This window comes from Convolutriloba macropyga, chromosome 5 (assembly GCF_964194025.1).
Source record: "Convolutriloba macropyga chromosome 5, txConMacr16.3, whole genome shotgun sequence".
Classification (NCBI taxonomy): domain Eukaryota; kingdom Metazoa; phylum Xenacoelomorpha; order Acoela; family Convolutidae; genus Convolutriloba; species Convolutriloba macropyga.
Window position 1 is genome coordinate 66,945,902 of NC_134472.1, and position 17,117 is coordinate 66,963,018.

Genomic DNA, 17,117 nt, shown 5'->3' on the forward strand with positions numbered 1-17,117 from the left:
ACTTATTGGTTCTAAGTTACACTAATACCTACTACTACTTCCTTTTAATACCTTCAAATTTTACCTATTGCTTACTAACTATCTACAAGAATGTGTTTCTGTTTTTCTAAAAAAAATGAAAACAATTTTTATCTCTAGAGACTCGTTAAGCATAAACAACAGAAGCTTTTATCTATCTCAAATTAATTTGTCCTGACTGACACAGACCGATAGAATATACCCCGCCAATATTTTCAACAAATCATTAAGTGTTTGAGGTTTTTTCAAAGATATAAAAAAACTTTGTCGTATACATTAACTCAGGCATTTTCAATTCAATGTTAATTTGTTAATTAACAATTGAAAAATCCATGGTCCGATATATCAGGTTGATATTTAGCTAATTAAATCAATGTAGGGTTTTCTGTTTCGCGAACAGGTCTGATTTTTAGAGCTTCAAATAAGTTTTATTGCTATGTTCTTTTTTTGAAGTGCAAATTTTGTTTACTTTATCCCTTATGAGGGATCAGTCACAAACTTAAATGTTTTTGTTCAAATGCTGTTTTTTGTTCATTCAATGTATGATATCTGATTCCATTTGCAATTAATTGATAGATATGAGAGGCAAACTTTTTCAAAATTTCGAATATGAAGGATTGTATAGCGTAAATATTGACTGGTTCACAATGACGTTGCACTATGTCTATTTATAATATCAACTTTATAGAAACAAGCTTCTTTCAAAATTGACTAGTGTGTACCTTAATGGAAACAAACATTTTACAACGTACCTACTTTATCCGAAAAACTTAGGTTTTACTCTATATAGTTGTTTTCGTATGTTTATTCAGAGTCATCTGTTGTTTCAGTTGTCAGGTAATACACAACTTTTTCTGAATCTTTACGTTTCAAAATTTGTAAAGACTGAAAACTGCTGGGATAGCTTGCCAGAAGGACATGTGTTAGTTGAGTTTCATACCTTCGGATCAGGATGTGTTCACAGCTAAGACTGTAATTGTGAACTTTTTATTCATTAACTCATTAAGAGTTTAGCGCTACATGATTTTCCAATTTTTGTTATATTAACTTCTTCCTAATTTTATTGAATTTCATTTGGTCATTGTTTATCTGATGAAAATTAAAATTAAATCAACCTCATGAAACGTTTCTCAACAAAATTAAGTGAAACAGTCTTGTTGGATTTGAGAGCTGAAACAAAAACCTTAAATTTAGGTGTTTAGTTGAACACATTTTGTTTGTTTTGAACGTCTGCTTATACTCAATGGGCACCTAATGGTTCCAGAGAAGTACGTTTCGTGGAATATGAATCAAAATTCTTCTTTATTAGTGTTCAAAACTCAACAACTGGAGACGGTGTGGCTTTGGATAAGCAAGTATAATATCATTGTGAAACCTGGCCAATCACTTTACCTGAAAGTTGAACCATTGAGTTCGAATTCGGGTTTGTGATCTAAAAATAGTATTCAACGATAATTGACTTTTTAAAAACAAAAAGACTTTTTTTTAGTATTCAAAACTCAACAATCGGAGGCGGTATGGATTTCGATAAGCAAGTAAAATAAAATGGTGATGCTTGGTCAATCGTTCTTCAAAAAAATGGAATTTTTGAGTTTGTGTCTGAATTTGTGATCTGAAAACACTATTCAAGGATAATTGACTTTTAAAAAAGACTACTTTTAGTACTAAAACACAATAATCGGCGACCGTGTAACTTTGAATTACCAAATATAATGAAATGTGAAAACTTGGCTTATCGTTCTAATTAAAAGTCAAATTTTGAGTTTGAGTTTGAGTTTGTGATCTAAAAATAGTATTCAAGGGATAATTACGTCACAATAGTTGAGTTGTGTTATAAAGTTGCGAACGCAAAACATTTGAAACACGTTCTCACAATCTATTTAAACTACAGCTATATATGTGTCAAAAAAGCGAAGGAGAAACTAAGCTTCTGGTTTTACTAAGCTTTCGGTTTTACTAAGTTTTTCGATATAGTTTACTATTTTATATAGACTATATTCACATGGTCTGTTTTGTAATCTTTACTGCACGAGTTCTACAAGCGTTCCTGAAGACTATAATTTTGCCTTTTTCCTTAGAAAAGAACAGAAATGACGCATGATTTTCCAAAACAGGCAGCGTTGACATATTTTACCAGTAATTTTTGAAAAGAGCGGTCAGTGCAACTTCTTAAACGATTAATTTTCTATGAAGAATGTTCGGCTAATGAAATTTAAATATAGCAAAATAACTAATATGGAGATACTTTTAAGTCATGACCACATTAGGTAACAGTTAACACAACCAACTGTGATTTTTTGCTACCATAAAAACCGCCAACACAGACAGTAGAAATCAGATTAGGCGCTTTGATGCCATCGTCAAACTGACAAGTACATTTCTACTTTCCTTTTTGGTCATTTTGGAAAAAGTTCCAGTGTTAAAACCCTGCTATCCATAGTACATTAAGTTCAAAGTTTAAAGTATTCAAAGTTTTTGGAAATTAGTGTTTTACTTTTCTATGTGTTAATAAGTAATCTTGGCTTTTTGTACCTCGTTTTGTTGGTATCTTACCGAAAGGGTTTCAATGTTTTCAAACGTTTGTTTGTTATGGATCCTATGAAGAGTCGATTTCAGTTCTTTCAACTGAGTCACAGACAAAAAAAACAGCAAAAAAAATCCTGATAATAGAGGCAATTATGCTTATTTTTGATTTCCTGGGTTTTTTAATGCAGTATTTTAATTTTCTCTGAGCTTAAACAATGTGAGAAATATGTAAAAATGTCTCTTAGAAAAAAGTTCCAGGTAGAATTTTACTACTATGTGTTTTGCTAAATGCCACTATTGTGAAAAACAATTGTAATTTAACATGATTTCTATCTTCATGAAAGTTAGTATCCTCTATAACGATAAATGGTAGAATCATTATGTACAAGAAAAAGTTTTTTTTTCTTGAGTAATCATATAGCAATACGGAAAACCCTAGCGGAACGGCAAAATTAACAAAGGTAAGAAAAGAAACGTTTTCCAGGTTAAATTTGGTTTTTATTTGAAAGACTTAAAGTAAAACAATGCCTAGCTGACATAAAAAAGATTTAGACTATGCAAAACAAAGTTTCATAATACTTCCCTGTCAAACAAATGTTTATGTACAAGCTGAACTTTCATTACTACTTTAACGAATTTGTATTTTTAGAAACTCAAGGGTTTGCCTGCAGGAAACTCATAAGAGAAAGGTCAAGTATTCACTTCTTGCACCTATTGTAAATTTCGTTCTGATTCGTTAAATGCTTACTATTCTTGAAACCATAGCCTTATGGATTAACGAAGTTTTGCGTTCGCGTTAATGAATACTTAGGTTGTAAAATTTTATGAATTACTTAAACATACTGAAATACTTCATATTGACACATAGCTTTAAAAGCTACTGAGTGAATTCTGTGAAAACCAAAAGTTCCATGACAAACACAAGTTGTTGCACATGTATACAGAAAACACTAGCGTATATTTACGTCTATGGTTCAGAATGAGCCTTTGAGCAAAACATCTTTGATATCTACTGACAGAAAACGTGAGCAGAGAGGTTTCTTATCGTTCTTCAAAATAAACCACGTCAAAATTAAACAAAATCAATACTATTGTACAAATAACTTGATATTAAACCTACGACTTAGAACCAGTTACTATATAACCTAGAAGCAATTGTAACCTTAAAAGTCAAACAATAAGGTCAATAGGTGAATTTAAATGAATTTCATTTGTCCTGTTTATTCAATTGCTTTATTTAAGTTAACTTTATACTGGAGCACACTGTGGGTCGAAATTTATTCCGTAATAAACAATTCCAAGCCTATGTACACACTCTCTTTTTATCTCAACGTTTGCTGTAGCACATTTATATAAGTCTTCTTGATCACAGACAAGAGAATACTTAAGTAAACTATAAAAGTGCCTTTAGCCGAAAATATTATGCAAGAATTTTGCAGAGCAGACTGAACTTCTCACACGCACAGTTCAATTCTTCTGCTTTATGCCTAGCAATCAGATCAAAATCTTTGAAATGTCAATGTCCGCGGTACTTAGGAGAAACTTCCATCCATTTTACGAATGAAAACCTATAAGAATTAGTCTAACAGGTTTAACAACTGAGGCCTCCTCGAAATGTTATAAGTATTCATTGGCTAATTAGGCTAATAGAACGAATGCTAACATCCCAGCCAACAGTTTGAATATACTTTTAACTGAATGACTTGCTTCTCAAAATAACATTTTAGCGTTTTCATTCTTGACTGGTATTCCATTGAGTTAGTGTATGCCAAAACCCAAACTCAACTGCCGGTTTATAACTTATAATGTATCATATCCTAACGCAATTTGAAGGCTCTTTTCAGCGCACAATTGTCTATCAAACTGGATATGAAAACAATATTGCCTTTAAATAACAAAGGAAGGACAGTTCAATTTCAAGCTGGACTACCTTCGATCATTGTCTCATACCCAAACAATTTATTGACTTTGTTACTACAGTACCTAATATAACCGAAGAAGAAGACTTTATCAACAACTCAATCCCCTCGGAAACTGAAGTAACTTCTCAGCATATACCCAATCCTTTGACTTCTGACATAGGATCACTTCCCATGGACATCAAGAGCATTTTGCGCAGTTACGATTTCGAAAGTATCCCCCTCCTCAGGAGCCATGAAGAATACTTCGCTGCTTTAGAAGATTTGGAAAATCTGTGGAAAAAGTTCGAATCATGTAGAAATGAAACCAAACTAACCACTATTCACGATAAAATTGATCATACTACATCATCCACATCCGATGATAAGAGAAAGACTGTGATATCTTCCATCTTAGAACGATTCCCTAGCCTTCTCGAAGAAAACTCAATAATGGAAGAAAACTTCCAGAAATTTAGCACTGAGCCATTGTCTAACAATGCTCTACAAAAGAGGAGCCATCTTGTAATTCGAGGATGATGTGTACTTCACAGTGGAAATTTTCCAAAAAGAATGAGATTTGATGAAAATGTGAGGGGTTCATGTGACAATAACAACTAGAACTGAAAAATTCTTTTTGATTAAAGCTTATGAAATAGACGTTGGTTTTCAGTATTCAATTGTTTCCATTTATAACCTGTTAATTTTAAATGCTGTGCATTATTAAACTTCATTGTGTATGCTCATTATCCAAAATTTAGTAGTTGCAAAAACACTCCTTTAAAATACAGTTTGTTGATTCAACATTATCCACGTCAGAGAAACAGGAAACGGTGTTCGGCCTGTTCAAAGGAGTAGAAAGTCAGAAATTTGTTCCCCAGAGGAACCTCAAACAGTAAATTATTGTTCTGAAAATGTTGAAACGGATACGCGCAAGAGAGTCGACGTTATAAAGAGCTGACATTAGAAAACGCCGCAACTTGTTTTGATTTAAGTAGAGCCGAAATCAAAAATTTGCCGTTAATTACCCTAAATTGTTAGTTGATTACTAACAAAAGTACCTGAGTGGGTTAATTGGTCTCATGTTCGGTTATGATAGTTTCTTATCAAGTCCCAAGAGCCGCTGAGGCATGGCCATGGTCCGCGATGGTTTCAAGATAATAATATTTTAATTCGCTTTCAGTGTCTATACTAGGAGATACTAAATTCTCTGTTCTCAAATACTCGGTTATGATTGGGGGAAATTTTAGTAGTCTCATTTGAGAAGCCAATTTAATTGGCCACAAAATTTATCTTAAATTATCAAACTTATAATTTAAAATAAAATGTCGGCTCTCGTTTAAATTGGCTCTTTTCAATTCAGCTCTCTTACAAGTCACCGGTCGAAACAAAAATTCAACTTGAGCACTTGATTATTCATGAAGAAAAAAACTTATATTGTGAGAAGTTCAGTCTGCTCTGCAAAATTCTTGCATAATATTTTCGGCTAAAGGCACTTTTATCAGTTTGCTTAAGTATTCTTTTGTCTGTGATCAAGAAGGCGTATATACATGTATTCTACTGTGTTGCAGCAAACGTTGAGATAAAAAAAGAGTGAGTACATAGGCTTGCAAATGTTTATTACGGAATACATTTCGACCCACAGTGAGCTCCAGTATAACGTTAACTTAATTAAAGCAATTGAATAAACAGGACAGTTGAAATTCATTTAAATTCACCTATTGACCTTATTGTTTGTCTTTTAAGGTTACAATTGCTTCTAGGTTATATAGTAACTGGTTCTAAGTCGTAGGTTTAATATCAAGTTATTTGTACAATAGTATTGATTTTGCTTAATATTGACGTGCTTTATTTTGAAGAACGATAAGAAACCTCTATGCTCACGTTTTCTGTCAGTAGATAACAAAGATGTTTTGCTCAAAGGCTCATTCTGAACCATAGACGCAAATATACGCTAGTGTTTTCTGTATACATGTGCAACAACTTGTGTTTGTCATGGAACATTTGGTTTTCACAGAATTCACTCAGTAGCTTTTAAAGCTATGTGTCAATATGAAGTATTTCAGTATGTTTAAGTAATTCATAAAATTTAACAACCTATGTATTCATTAACGCGAACGCAAAACTTCATTAATCCATTAGGCTATGGTTTCAAGAATAGTAAGCATTTAACGAAGCAGAACGAAATTTACAATAGGTGCAAGAAATGAATACTTGACCTTTCTCTTATGAGTTTCCTGCAGGCAAACCCTTGAGTTTCTAAAAATACAAATTCGTTAAAGTAGTAATGAAAATTCAGCTTGTACATAAACATTTGTTTGACAGGGAAGTATTATAAAACTTTGTTTTGCATAGTCTAAATCTTTTTTATGTCAGCTAGGCATTGTTTTACAGTCTTTCAAATTTACAAGTCTTTCAAATAAAAACCAAATTTAACGTGGAAAACGTTTCTTTCCTTACCTTTGTTAATTTTGCAGTTCCGCTAGGGTTTTCTGTTTTCGAGCGCCACAAAAAAAATGTTTTCATACTACCTCTGAGACCGCTGATTCATAGCGTAAATTGCAGATCAATAAAGCTTTATTGAAGGTTTAGGTTTTGCTATATGATTACTCGTGAAAAAAAACTTTTTTTTGTACATAATGATTCTACCATTTATCGTTATAGATAGTAGTAAAATTCCATCTGGAACTATATACCACATAGTAGTAAAATTCCATCTGGAACTATATACCACATAGTAGTAAAATTCCGTCTGGAATTTTTTCTAAGAGACATTTTTACATATTTCTCACATTGTTTAAGCTCAGAGAAAATTAAAATACTGCATTAAAAAACCCAGGAAATCAAAAATAAGCATAATTGCCTCTATTATCAGGATTTTTTTTGCTGTTTTTTTTGTCTGTGACTCAGTTGAAAGAACTGAAATCGACTCTTCATAGGATCCATAACAAACAAACGTTTGAAAACATTGAAACCCTTTCGGTAAGATACCAACAAAACGAGGTACAAAAAGCCAAGATTACTTATTAACACATAGAAAAGTAAAACACTAATTTCCAAAAACTTTGAATACTTTAAACTTTGAACTTAATGTACTATGGATAGCAGGGTTTTAACACTGGAACTTTTTCCAAAATGACCAAAAAGGAAAGTAGAAATGTACTTGTCAGTTTGACGATGGCATCAAAGCGCCTAATCTGATTTCTACTGTCTGTGTTGGCGGTTTTTATGGTAGCAAAAAATCACAGTTGGTTGTGTTAACTGTTACCTAATGTGGTCATGACTTAAAAGTATCTCCATATTAGTTATTTTGCTATATTTAAATTTCATTAGCCGAACATTCTTCATAGAAAATTAATCGTTTAAGAAGTTGCACTGACCGCTCTTTTCAAAAATTACTGGTAAAATATGTCAACGCTGCCTATTTTTGAAAATCATGCGTTATTTCTGTTCTTTTCTAAAAAAATGCAAAATTATAGTATTCAGAAACGCTTGTAGAACTCGTGCAGTAAAGATTACAAAATAGACCATGTAAATTTAGTCTATATAAAATAGTAAACTATACCGAAAAACTTAGTAAAACCAGAAGGTCTCCTTCGCTTTTTTGACACATATATAGCTGTATCTTAAATAGATTGTGAGAACGTGTTTCAATTGTTTTGCTTTCGCAACTTTATAACACAACTCAACTATTGTGACGTAATTATCCCTTGAATACTATTATTAGATCACAAACTCAAACTCAAACTCAGACTTTGACTTTTAATTAGAGCGATAGGCCAAGTTTTCACATTTCATTTTATTTGGTAATTCAAAGTTACACGGTCGCCGATTATTGTGTTTTTGTACTAAAAGAGGTCTTTTTTTCAAAGTCAATTATCCTTGAATAGTGTTTTCAGACCACAAATTCAGACACAAACTCAAAAATTCCATTTGTATGTAGAACGATTGACCAAGCATCACCATTTTATTTTACTTGCTTATCGAAATCCATACCGCCTCCGATTGTTTTGTTCCATACCGCCTCCGATTGAGTTTTGAATACTAAAAAACAAGTCTTTTTGTTTTTAAAAAGTCAATTATCGTTGAATACTATTTTCAAATCACAAACTCGAATTCGAACTCAATGGTTCAACTTTTAGGTAAAGTGATTGGCCAGGTTTCACAATTATATTATACTTGCTTATCCAAAGCCATACCGTCTCCGGTTGTTGAGTTTTGAACACTAATAAAGAAAAATTTTGTTTCATATTCCACGAAACGTACTTCTCTGGAACCATTTGGTGCCCATTGAGTGTAAGCAGACGTTCAAAATAAACAAAATGCGTTCACCTAAACACCTAAATTTAAGGTTTTTGTTTCAGCTCTCAAATCCAACAAGACTGTTTCACTTAATTTTGTTGAGAAACGTTTCATGAGGTTGATTTAATTTTATTTTTCATCAGATAGACAATGACCAAAGGAAATTCAGTAAAATTAGGAAGAAGTTAATATAATAAAAATTGCAAAATCATGTAGCGCTAAACTTTTAATGAATAAAAAGTTCACAATTACAGTCTTAGCTGTGAACACATCCTGAGCCGAAGCTGAGGTTAATATGAAACTCAACTAACACATGTCTTTCTGGCAAGCTATCCCAGCAGTTTTCAGTCTTTACAAATTTTGAAATGTAAAGATTCAGAAAAAGTTGTGTATTACCTGACAACTGAAACAACAGGTGACTCTGAATAAACATACGAAAACAACTATATAGAGTAAAACCTAAGTTTTTTGCATAATGTAGGTACGTTGTAAAATGTTTGTTTCTATTAAGGTACACACTAGGCAATTTTGAAGGAAGCTTGTTTCTATGAAGTTGATATTATAAATAGACATAGTGCAACGCCATTGTGAACCAGTCAATATTTACGCTATACGATTCTTCATATTCGAAATTTTGAAAAGGTTTGCGTTTCATATCTGTCAATTAATTGCAAAATGGAATCAGATATCATACATTGAATGAACAAAAAACAGCACTTGAACAAAACATTTAAGTTTGTGACTGATCCCTCATAAGTGAAAAAAGTATACAAAATTTGCACTTCAAAAAAAGAACATAGCAATAAAACTTATTTGAAGCTCTAAAAATCAGACTGGTTCGCGAAACAGTAAAACCCTACATTGATTTAATTAGTTAAATGTCAACCTGATATATCATACCATGGATTTTTTTAATTGTTAATTAACAAATTAACATTGAATTGAAAATGTCTGAGTTAATGTATACGACAAAGTTTTTTTTATATCTTTGAAAAAACTTCAAACACTTAATGATTTGTTGAAAATATTGGCGGGGTATATTCTATCGGTCTGTGTCAGTCAGGATAGATAAAAGCTTCTGTTGTTTATGCTTAACGAATCGCTAGAGATAAAAATTGTTTTCATTTTTTAGAAAAATAGAAACACATTCTTGAAGATAGTTAGTAAACAATAGGTAAAAATTGAAGGTATTAAAAGGAAGTAGTAGTAGGTGTTAGTGTAACTTAGAACCAATAAGTAGTTGTAGTAGTTAGTAATAGTATCTAGTTGTAGTTGTAGGTAGTACTATTAGGTAGCAGTAGTAGTAGGTACTAATTGTAGATAGTAGTTGTAGGTAGTAGTAGTAGGCAGTAGCAGTAGTAGGTAGCAGTAGTGTTGTGTTAAGTTCCAATATGTTTGCCAGACTGCTTAGCCCAATTATATGTTATAAAGACTCTGCTCCTTTTTAATTTTAGATTCCTTTGAATTTACCTCTTTCCGATGCTCTATGAAATATCGGTACGGTAATCTCATTTTAAAAAGTGGACAGAACAAAAAATAATCCAAAATATTAACACAGGGTTACTGAGCGCAGTAAATTTGATACAAGAAGACACTATAATGAACGTTTTTGATTTCTGGTTGCTTGAGGTGCTCTGGTACCTTACTTGCAGTGTTCAATAGTTGAATTTATCGGAATCATTTATTGAAGATGCGTTTCGCTATTGTTTAATATTTCAGTCCCGGCACGCAATATCCATTATTGCTATTACCAGTGCGCAAACAAGACCCATACATTTCTGAAGCTGTTCCTAGAAACCACCCACAGGTCAATAGTGTGTGTTTGTTCTTGCTTAATTGATAAAGTGACTAGTTAATTTTTGAAAATTTTAGCGCTTTTTACAGTTCCAGTGCAAACTACTCTTCTTGTACATCATTATACTTTTTGTCTGATTCCAGCTCTTGATAAATTCCTAGCATTCTACTTTATTTAACTAAAAAATTCAGCTCCTCTTGCATATCATAGTTTTCCCACCAACATTTTCGGTTTTTTACAGAGTTTGTTCTTTTCACTTAGCTCAATTTATTGTTTATCTCTCAACAATTCATCTCAAATACTTTTTCCTGTAAATAATCTTGCTGATTCCTAGACGGGTAGCTGAATAAGTGTAGAGAAATCTGCTGTCAAAAAAGCATGCTCAGAACATCAAAAAGTTGTTTATGTCTTCTGTGTTGCAACACTTTATCATTTTCTTGCCAAGGATTAAAAGACAAAGAGCATCAATTTTTTTCTGTAAAAAATCTTGATAGTTTTTAAAATGGTAGCTAGATAGGTGAAGAAAACTCAATTTTCAAAAAAGCATGCTCAGAACATCAAAAATTGTTGTCGTCTTTGGTTGTGACATTTTGCTTGCCAATGTATAAAGGACAGAGTTTATCAACGCTGAAGGTCAAAATCTGTTTGCAAGATATAATATTGTTGGATCGTGGAGACAAATAACAACATTCTTCTTGACAACAAATTGCCCTCCAGGGACTTATCTCCCTCTCTCTCTCACTCTCTCTCTCTCTCTCTCTCTCTCGCGAGACCTGCAAGCATATAAATACATAAAAACATAAACACATTCAGACATGTATACATACATTCCTTTGTATACATATAGAAAAACATACACACATAAAACCAAGAACGTCTTGACAAATACACACTTTTACAATTTCTACACAAAAACATACATTTCAGCTTATACTCATACAAACATATTACATAACTTAAGCACAGTTATGTATACTGATAAACAAATATACACTTTCATATACACTTTCATTATTATATACATGAATACGCATGATTTTATACATAAAATTTTCATTCTTTCCTTTCTTTCAATTGTTTGTTCATACATAAAAAGTACAATTATGAACACATGCATGCAAACATACGTACTTGTTTTGATAGAAACATACATAGTTAAACATGTATATAAAAAAAGACAAGCTTTCCACATCATCCTGCACATTTGCAAAAGTATTGTCAACAAAAACTGATTCTGACTGCTCTTTGACTTATTTAAGACTATTTCAGAAACTGAGTTGTTCAGGTCCTACTTGGTTGAACAAAATGAAGTCCACAAAAGATCACTTCTGAGTGCTCTTTCGTAGCGCAAAATCCATATCAAACCATTTTAGGACTTTAAAAAATTGTGGAATTTTTTTCTAAAAAATTCAACATTTTTTTATGCGTTGAACGCCCATGCTGCCTAGGTGAAGAAAAGTGAACTCAACTAAAAATCACTTTTGAAGACTTTTGGAGACTTTTGAAGACTTTCGAAAAATTTTCGGAAAAAATTTTTGAAAATTTTTTTGAATTTTTGATTCGACCCCTATACTGCATTGGTGAAAAAAAATGAAGTCAACAAAAAATCACTTTTGAGCGCTCTTTCATAGCGCAAAATCCCTATCACACCATTTTAGGACTTTGAAAAACTTCGAAAAATTTTTCTCAAAAATTTGAAATTTTTTATGTTTCAACCCCTATACTGCCTAGGTGAAAAAAGTGAAGTCAACAAAAAATCACTTTCGAGTGCTCCCTTTAGCGCAAAATCCATTTCAGACCATTTTAGGCCTTTGAAAACTGAAAAATTTTCGAAAAAAATTTTGAAATTTTAGAAATTTTTTGGCTTCCGGTGTCTTATAATGGATTTTTTAAGTTTTCACCAAAAACATTTAATGAGAGTCCAAAACCTAGGTAACACCTAATTCTATATACAGCGAACATTGCTACAGAAGAAATCTGCCATTTGCTTGTTGGGTTGGGGGTTCGGACCCCACCCCCTACAAGACTTTTTACCACCGAAAAACTGATTTTCTATTTGTGAAATAAAGTTTTTTGGATGAGTTTCGCCAGACTTCTTAACCCAAGAACTTCTCACAGGCTGGCGAAACTTATCCAAAAAACTTTATTTCACAAAGAGAAAATCAGTTTTTCGGTGGTAAAAAGTCTTGTAGGAGGGGGGGGTCCGAACCCCCCCCCCCCCCCCCCCCCCCCTACAAGCATATGGCAGATTCTCTTACTACTGTTATCAAAAATCTGAAACTTGTGTTATGAAAAAATGATCCGGATTTAAAACTAGAAACAATAAACCCGAGATATTTGACCAAGATTCTTTTAGCTAATTCCAGCATGTATCGTTCTTTCAGACCTTGGCACGAAAGGCGCTAGTAAGGAGAAAAATGCACGAGAATTACCATATCCGCCTAATATAAAAAAGATGACGCACAATATCCAACAAAATGAAGCATCGTCAACACCCTAAGGATTAACCTTATAGAAGTGGTTAATTTTGGGTAAAACGCATTGGCTATATAAAGTTTGGCTAAAATCTGACGCTAATTTCTGTACAAAAAAACGAAAAGAAAAAAATTAATTCTTTGGTCATTTACTCGTACAACATTAAAATCAAGCAATCAATATAATTAAGGATAAACACAAAAAGGTCAGGGAATGGGATCAGATATATCCTTTTTTCGATGATGCACGTTTCCATGTCTACATAACAAAAAATCCCGCAGTTATTGAAGTGCAAGGATCGACCATGGATACTTTAGGTACAAAAACTTTCCTTTATTAAAAAAGTTTTTGATTTCCTCTAATACACACATGAATAAAATGTAATTGGCAAAAAGACAATGTACAGTTAAGAATAAATTATAACGTAAAATAAAAATACAAAAAACAATTAGTTGTCTAAGATGCAATCTTTCCATAAACAAAAATAGTTTTGCTTATCTATTTGCCGAAGGTGTTCTGGATGATTTCTAAGCAACAATGTGTGACTAAAAACATATATGCAGTAGTAAGCAAAGACTTGATTGAGTTGTTTCAACAAAATATGGTTTCCTGCTAAGTTTCAGGCATATTGAATTAGATAATTTACTCTGGAATCAATTAATCAAATACTAAATTTTGTTTCACATGTGCATATAGTAAGTTTTGGCTTCATGTTGATATCACAACTTTACACAATTTACAATTTACACAATTTTACACACAGCACAATTTTACAAGGAGGTCAAGAAAAATGAAACAATGTATTCGGATGTTAAGACACGTTGTTTGCTGTTATGAATTCTTTTGGCCGCAGGTTCTAAACATTTGTCTAAAATATTTTTTTGGAGAGCATGGATAGTACAAGAAGTAGAACGACCAGTCAGACACCTGCCATTTTTAAAAATTCTAATCTAATTATGTAACATCACACGTCGGAAAATAGTCTTAGGGAACAACAAAAACTGGAGAAGCTGAAATCCATTTGCATATCAACATAAATTTGTACTAAATTTGTAGCATCACTAAAAAACGTTTTTCACGTCAATTTTTTATAGATGCAATTATAACGATAGAAATGAGATACAATGGTAGCATCATGAAAAACATTTGCATCAAGAGGCACATTTGTAGCATCAAGTTTATCACTTCGTTGTTTTATGTTGCACATAATCTAGGGGGCAAAACAGATTATGTTAATCATTGCCAGTGCCAGGTATTAATTTTCAGATGTTTGTCAGAGGGTTTTGTTTGATGCCAAAACAACGCTTTAAAATCGTAAAATCTTATCAATTAATCACTTGTAGAGATTTATTTTGATCACAAACGCACAATGCGTTTAAACAGAATGCAAGGAAATTTGAGGTTACTAGCTGCAGCTAGGAACCTCAAGTTTCCTTCCATTCTGTTGAAACACATTGTACGGCTGTGATCAAAATAAGTCTCTACAAGTGATTAATTTCATGAGGTTCGAAAGATTTTGGATTGTCAGAAACGAAAAAGTTCCTTGACTGGAATTTCACATTTAACAGGTTTTTTGAGATAAGAGCCCTAGTTACATTAGCAATATATTGCGGATATAAACTAAAAACGGCTCACGGTGCGTTTGTTATTTTTATCTCCACAATCCCGGTATTTAGTTTAATAAGAAAGTTTTTGAATGTTTTCTCAATGATTTCTGCCCAATTCATTTTGCAACCGATCAAAGTAGCTTCCTGATTCTGGGGCACTTATAAGTGGTGCCTTATGTTGCCTGTGCATTTTGATCCACAGCTGTTTTGCAAAATAAATAACCCTCAATAACCAAACAATCGAACTGCAAACATTTTTGGGTCCCAAACCTGTTTTAGTGTTATTTTTGTCTCTAATCTAAAGATACGGTTTATGGATTTTTATACCAAGAAATCACTTTTACAAAAAGATCATGATGATGATGTTTGAGTCAAAGATGATCAGATGGAAAATTTTAAAGCAATAAATTTTGGCATAACTTTTTCACACAAACTTCCATTAGATAGTTTCTTTGGTCTCAAACTAAAAAAGTGTAATGAGCGCCTTCGTGGCCTCAAAGTAAATTGTGTCATCGTCAACGAATTGTACTTTCCAAAACAAAAATGGGCGTAGGTCTTACGGTTAAAATATGTCTTCTCGACGCATTATAATGGTTCACAAACCTAGCGTCGCGATAAATTAAGATAACAGCGCGTTAAAAAGTCCAAAGATGATGTGTTAAATGGGTATATTTCACCATGTCCCCCTCTGATTCGTTCTGAATTATCTCTGATTCAGTATTTAAAACCTAAATTTCTCAGAATTTGTTCTGATTCAGTACTGATTCTCTCTGGAGGTTATGTACGGGTACATACTTAATTTAACCAAGCAAGGTGCGCAAATTGTTTTAGTTTATGCTAAGAAAAGCAAAAGCGACACGAGGAAAATCTTTTCGTTTCTGTTTAATTATTTTTGTAATCACTTTCTTCTTGTTCTTGTTTCAGCCCGAATTTAAGTTTGGGTTGTTTATGTTTGTCGGCTAATTAACCTGTTCGACTAGGTTGCTGTTGCTTTTACAGCTGCGTGGAGTGTCGTCCTTTGTGACCATGAGGCGAGGCATTCCAATCAACAGTTGAATTGCCAACAGTGGCAGAGAGATCAGGTAGCCGAAAGAGCGAGTCGCTTTCTCCTTGTACCACACCGGATACTTAAAACAAAATGTGTTACTGATTGGAATTTTTATCGTATATTAGTTAGATGGATTTGCAAAAAATAACCAAAATAGGCCAATTACAAAAAGTGCGTATCGAAGACGGTCAATTACAAGAAAAAACGTGAGTCAAAATGGGTAAAGTCCTCAAAAATATTGGTCAAAAATGTTTTTTTTGGGCAAATTTTTGACTGATTGTCTTGAATGAGGCAAAAATATCTACGAGGAGGCTCGGTTATGTGCATTTGCACACAATGTTCTGATCCCGCTCAACCACTGTTTCAGTGCAATTGTCTACCAAATGAGGATGAGATAGAAACCTGTCAAAAACTCAAATATTGTTCGAAAATAAAAAAAACGTATCCATTTAAAAAATTGCATTAAAATTAAACCACTAAACAATTTAATGCCTCATAATAATGCCTCATAAAACGGTCAATGATATCTCGATGACATCGCAGACAACAAAGTCAATTAAAAACAGCAAACATTAATGACGACCAAAACTCTCTATCCATTATTTGGAAATATTTAAAAAGAAAGTCAAAATAACATCAGAAAAAACCTGAACTAGACAAACTGAGTTGCATTTTACCTAGAAAGATATGCGAGAATAATTAATAGGTAGATAAAAACATCAGGGTAAGGTTAAAAAAATACATTCATTTAAAATCCAAACAAAAGAACGCTACCGACGGAATAACAATGTTTATTTATGGCTGTTGGGCAGAATTTTTTCTTTAAAAATTAGTTTCTTAAGTTTTATTCTAATTATTTTTCAAGCTGACCACACCATTCACCTTTATCAAACATAAAGGTGTGATTAAACAAAAGTTACATAACAAATACCGAATATAATTCAGATGAGAAAATATTTGCAAAAAATTAGGAAAAACAAATGATTATAATCTTGCCTGTATTCCAAAATAAAATTGCAGAGTTGAACAATTTGGTGGAATTATTTCTCTGATTTTGGATCAGTTTTTTTGTCTGTAGTGCTGAAATAGAGCGCATCTATGAACACACAAGAGCAAAAGATTAACAGTTTCCCTCTAATCAAAAAATCAAACAACCATTTAAACAAAAAATTGTCTAGAAAAATTCAGACTTGCATTTTTTCAGTACTATATTAAGCAATTCGTGATCATTTAGTGCCTCACATTCCATGCCAACAAAATTGGACGCTGACGGATTTTTTATACAATATCTGTGAAAAACTTGCTTAGATCGTAGTTAGATTTGTTTACTAACATTTTCAGCTTTTTTAGTATTAGTTAATTATTTGATCATCATAATTTTGAATCAGTTGATTAAATCAGTTAGCAGGTTGAAACTTAATTTAATGAGTAAAAAGTAGATGAACACC

The 17,117-nt window shown here is 32.6% G+C and overlaps 1 protein-coding gene across 1 annotated transcript in view; it reads right to left on the bottom strand.

Moving 5' to 3' along the window:
• The window catches only part of LOC142340472 (uncharacterized), a 29,354-nt gene that overhangs the window by 10,980 nt on the left and 1,257 nt on the right, over nucleotides 1-17,117 (bottom strand). Inside the window, exon 2 of the mRNA XM_075391046.1 lies at nucleotides 15,590-15,748. Within this exon, the coding sequence (XP_075247161.1) occupies nucleotides 15,590-15,748 (159 nt within the window). The remainder of the gene's footprint in view (nucleotides 1-15,589; nucleotides 15,749-17,117) is intronic.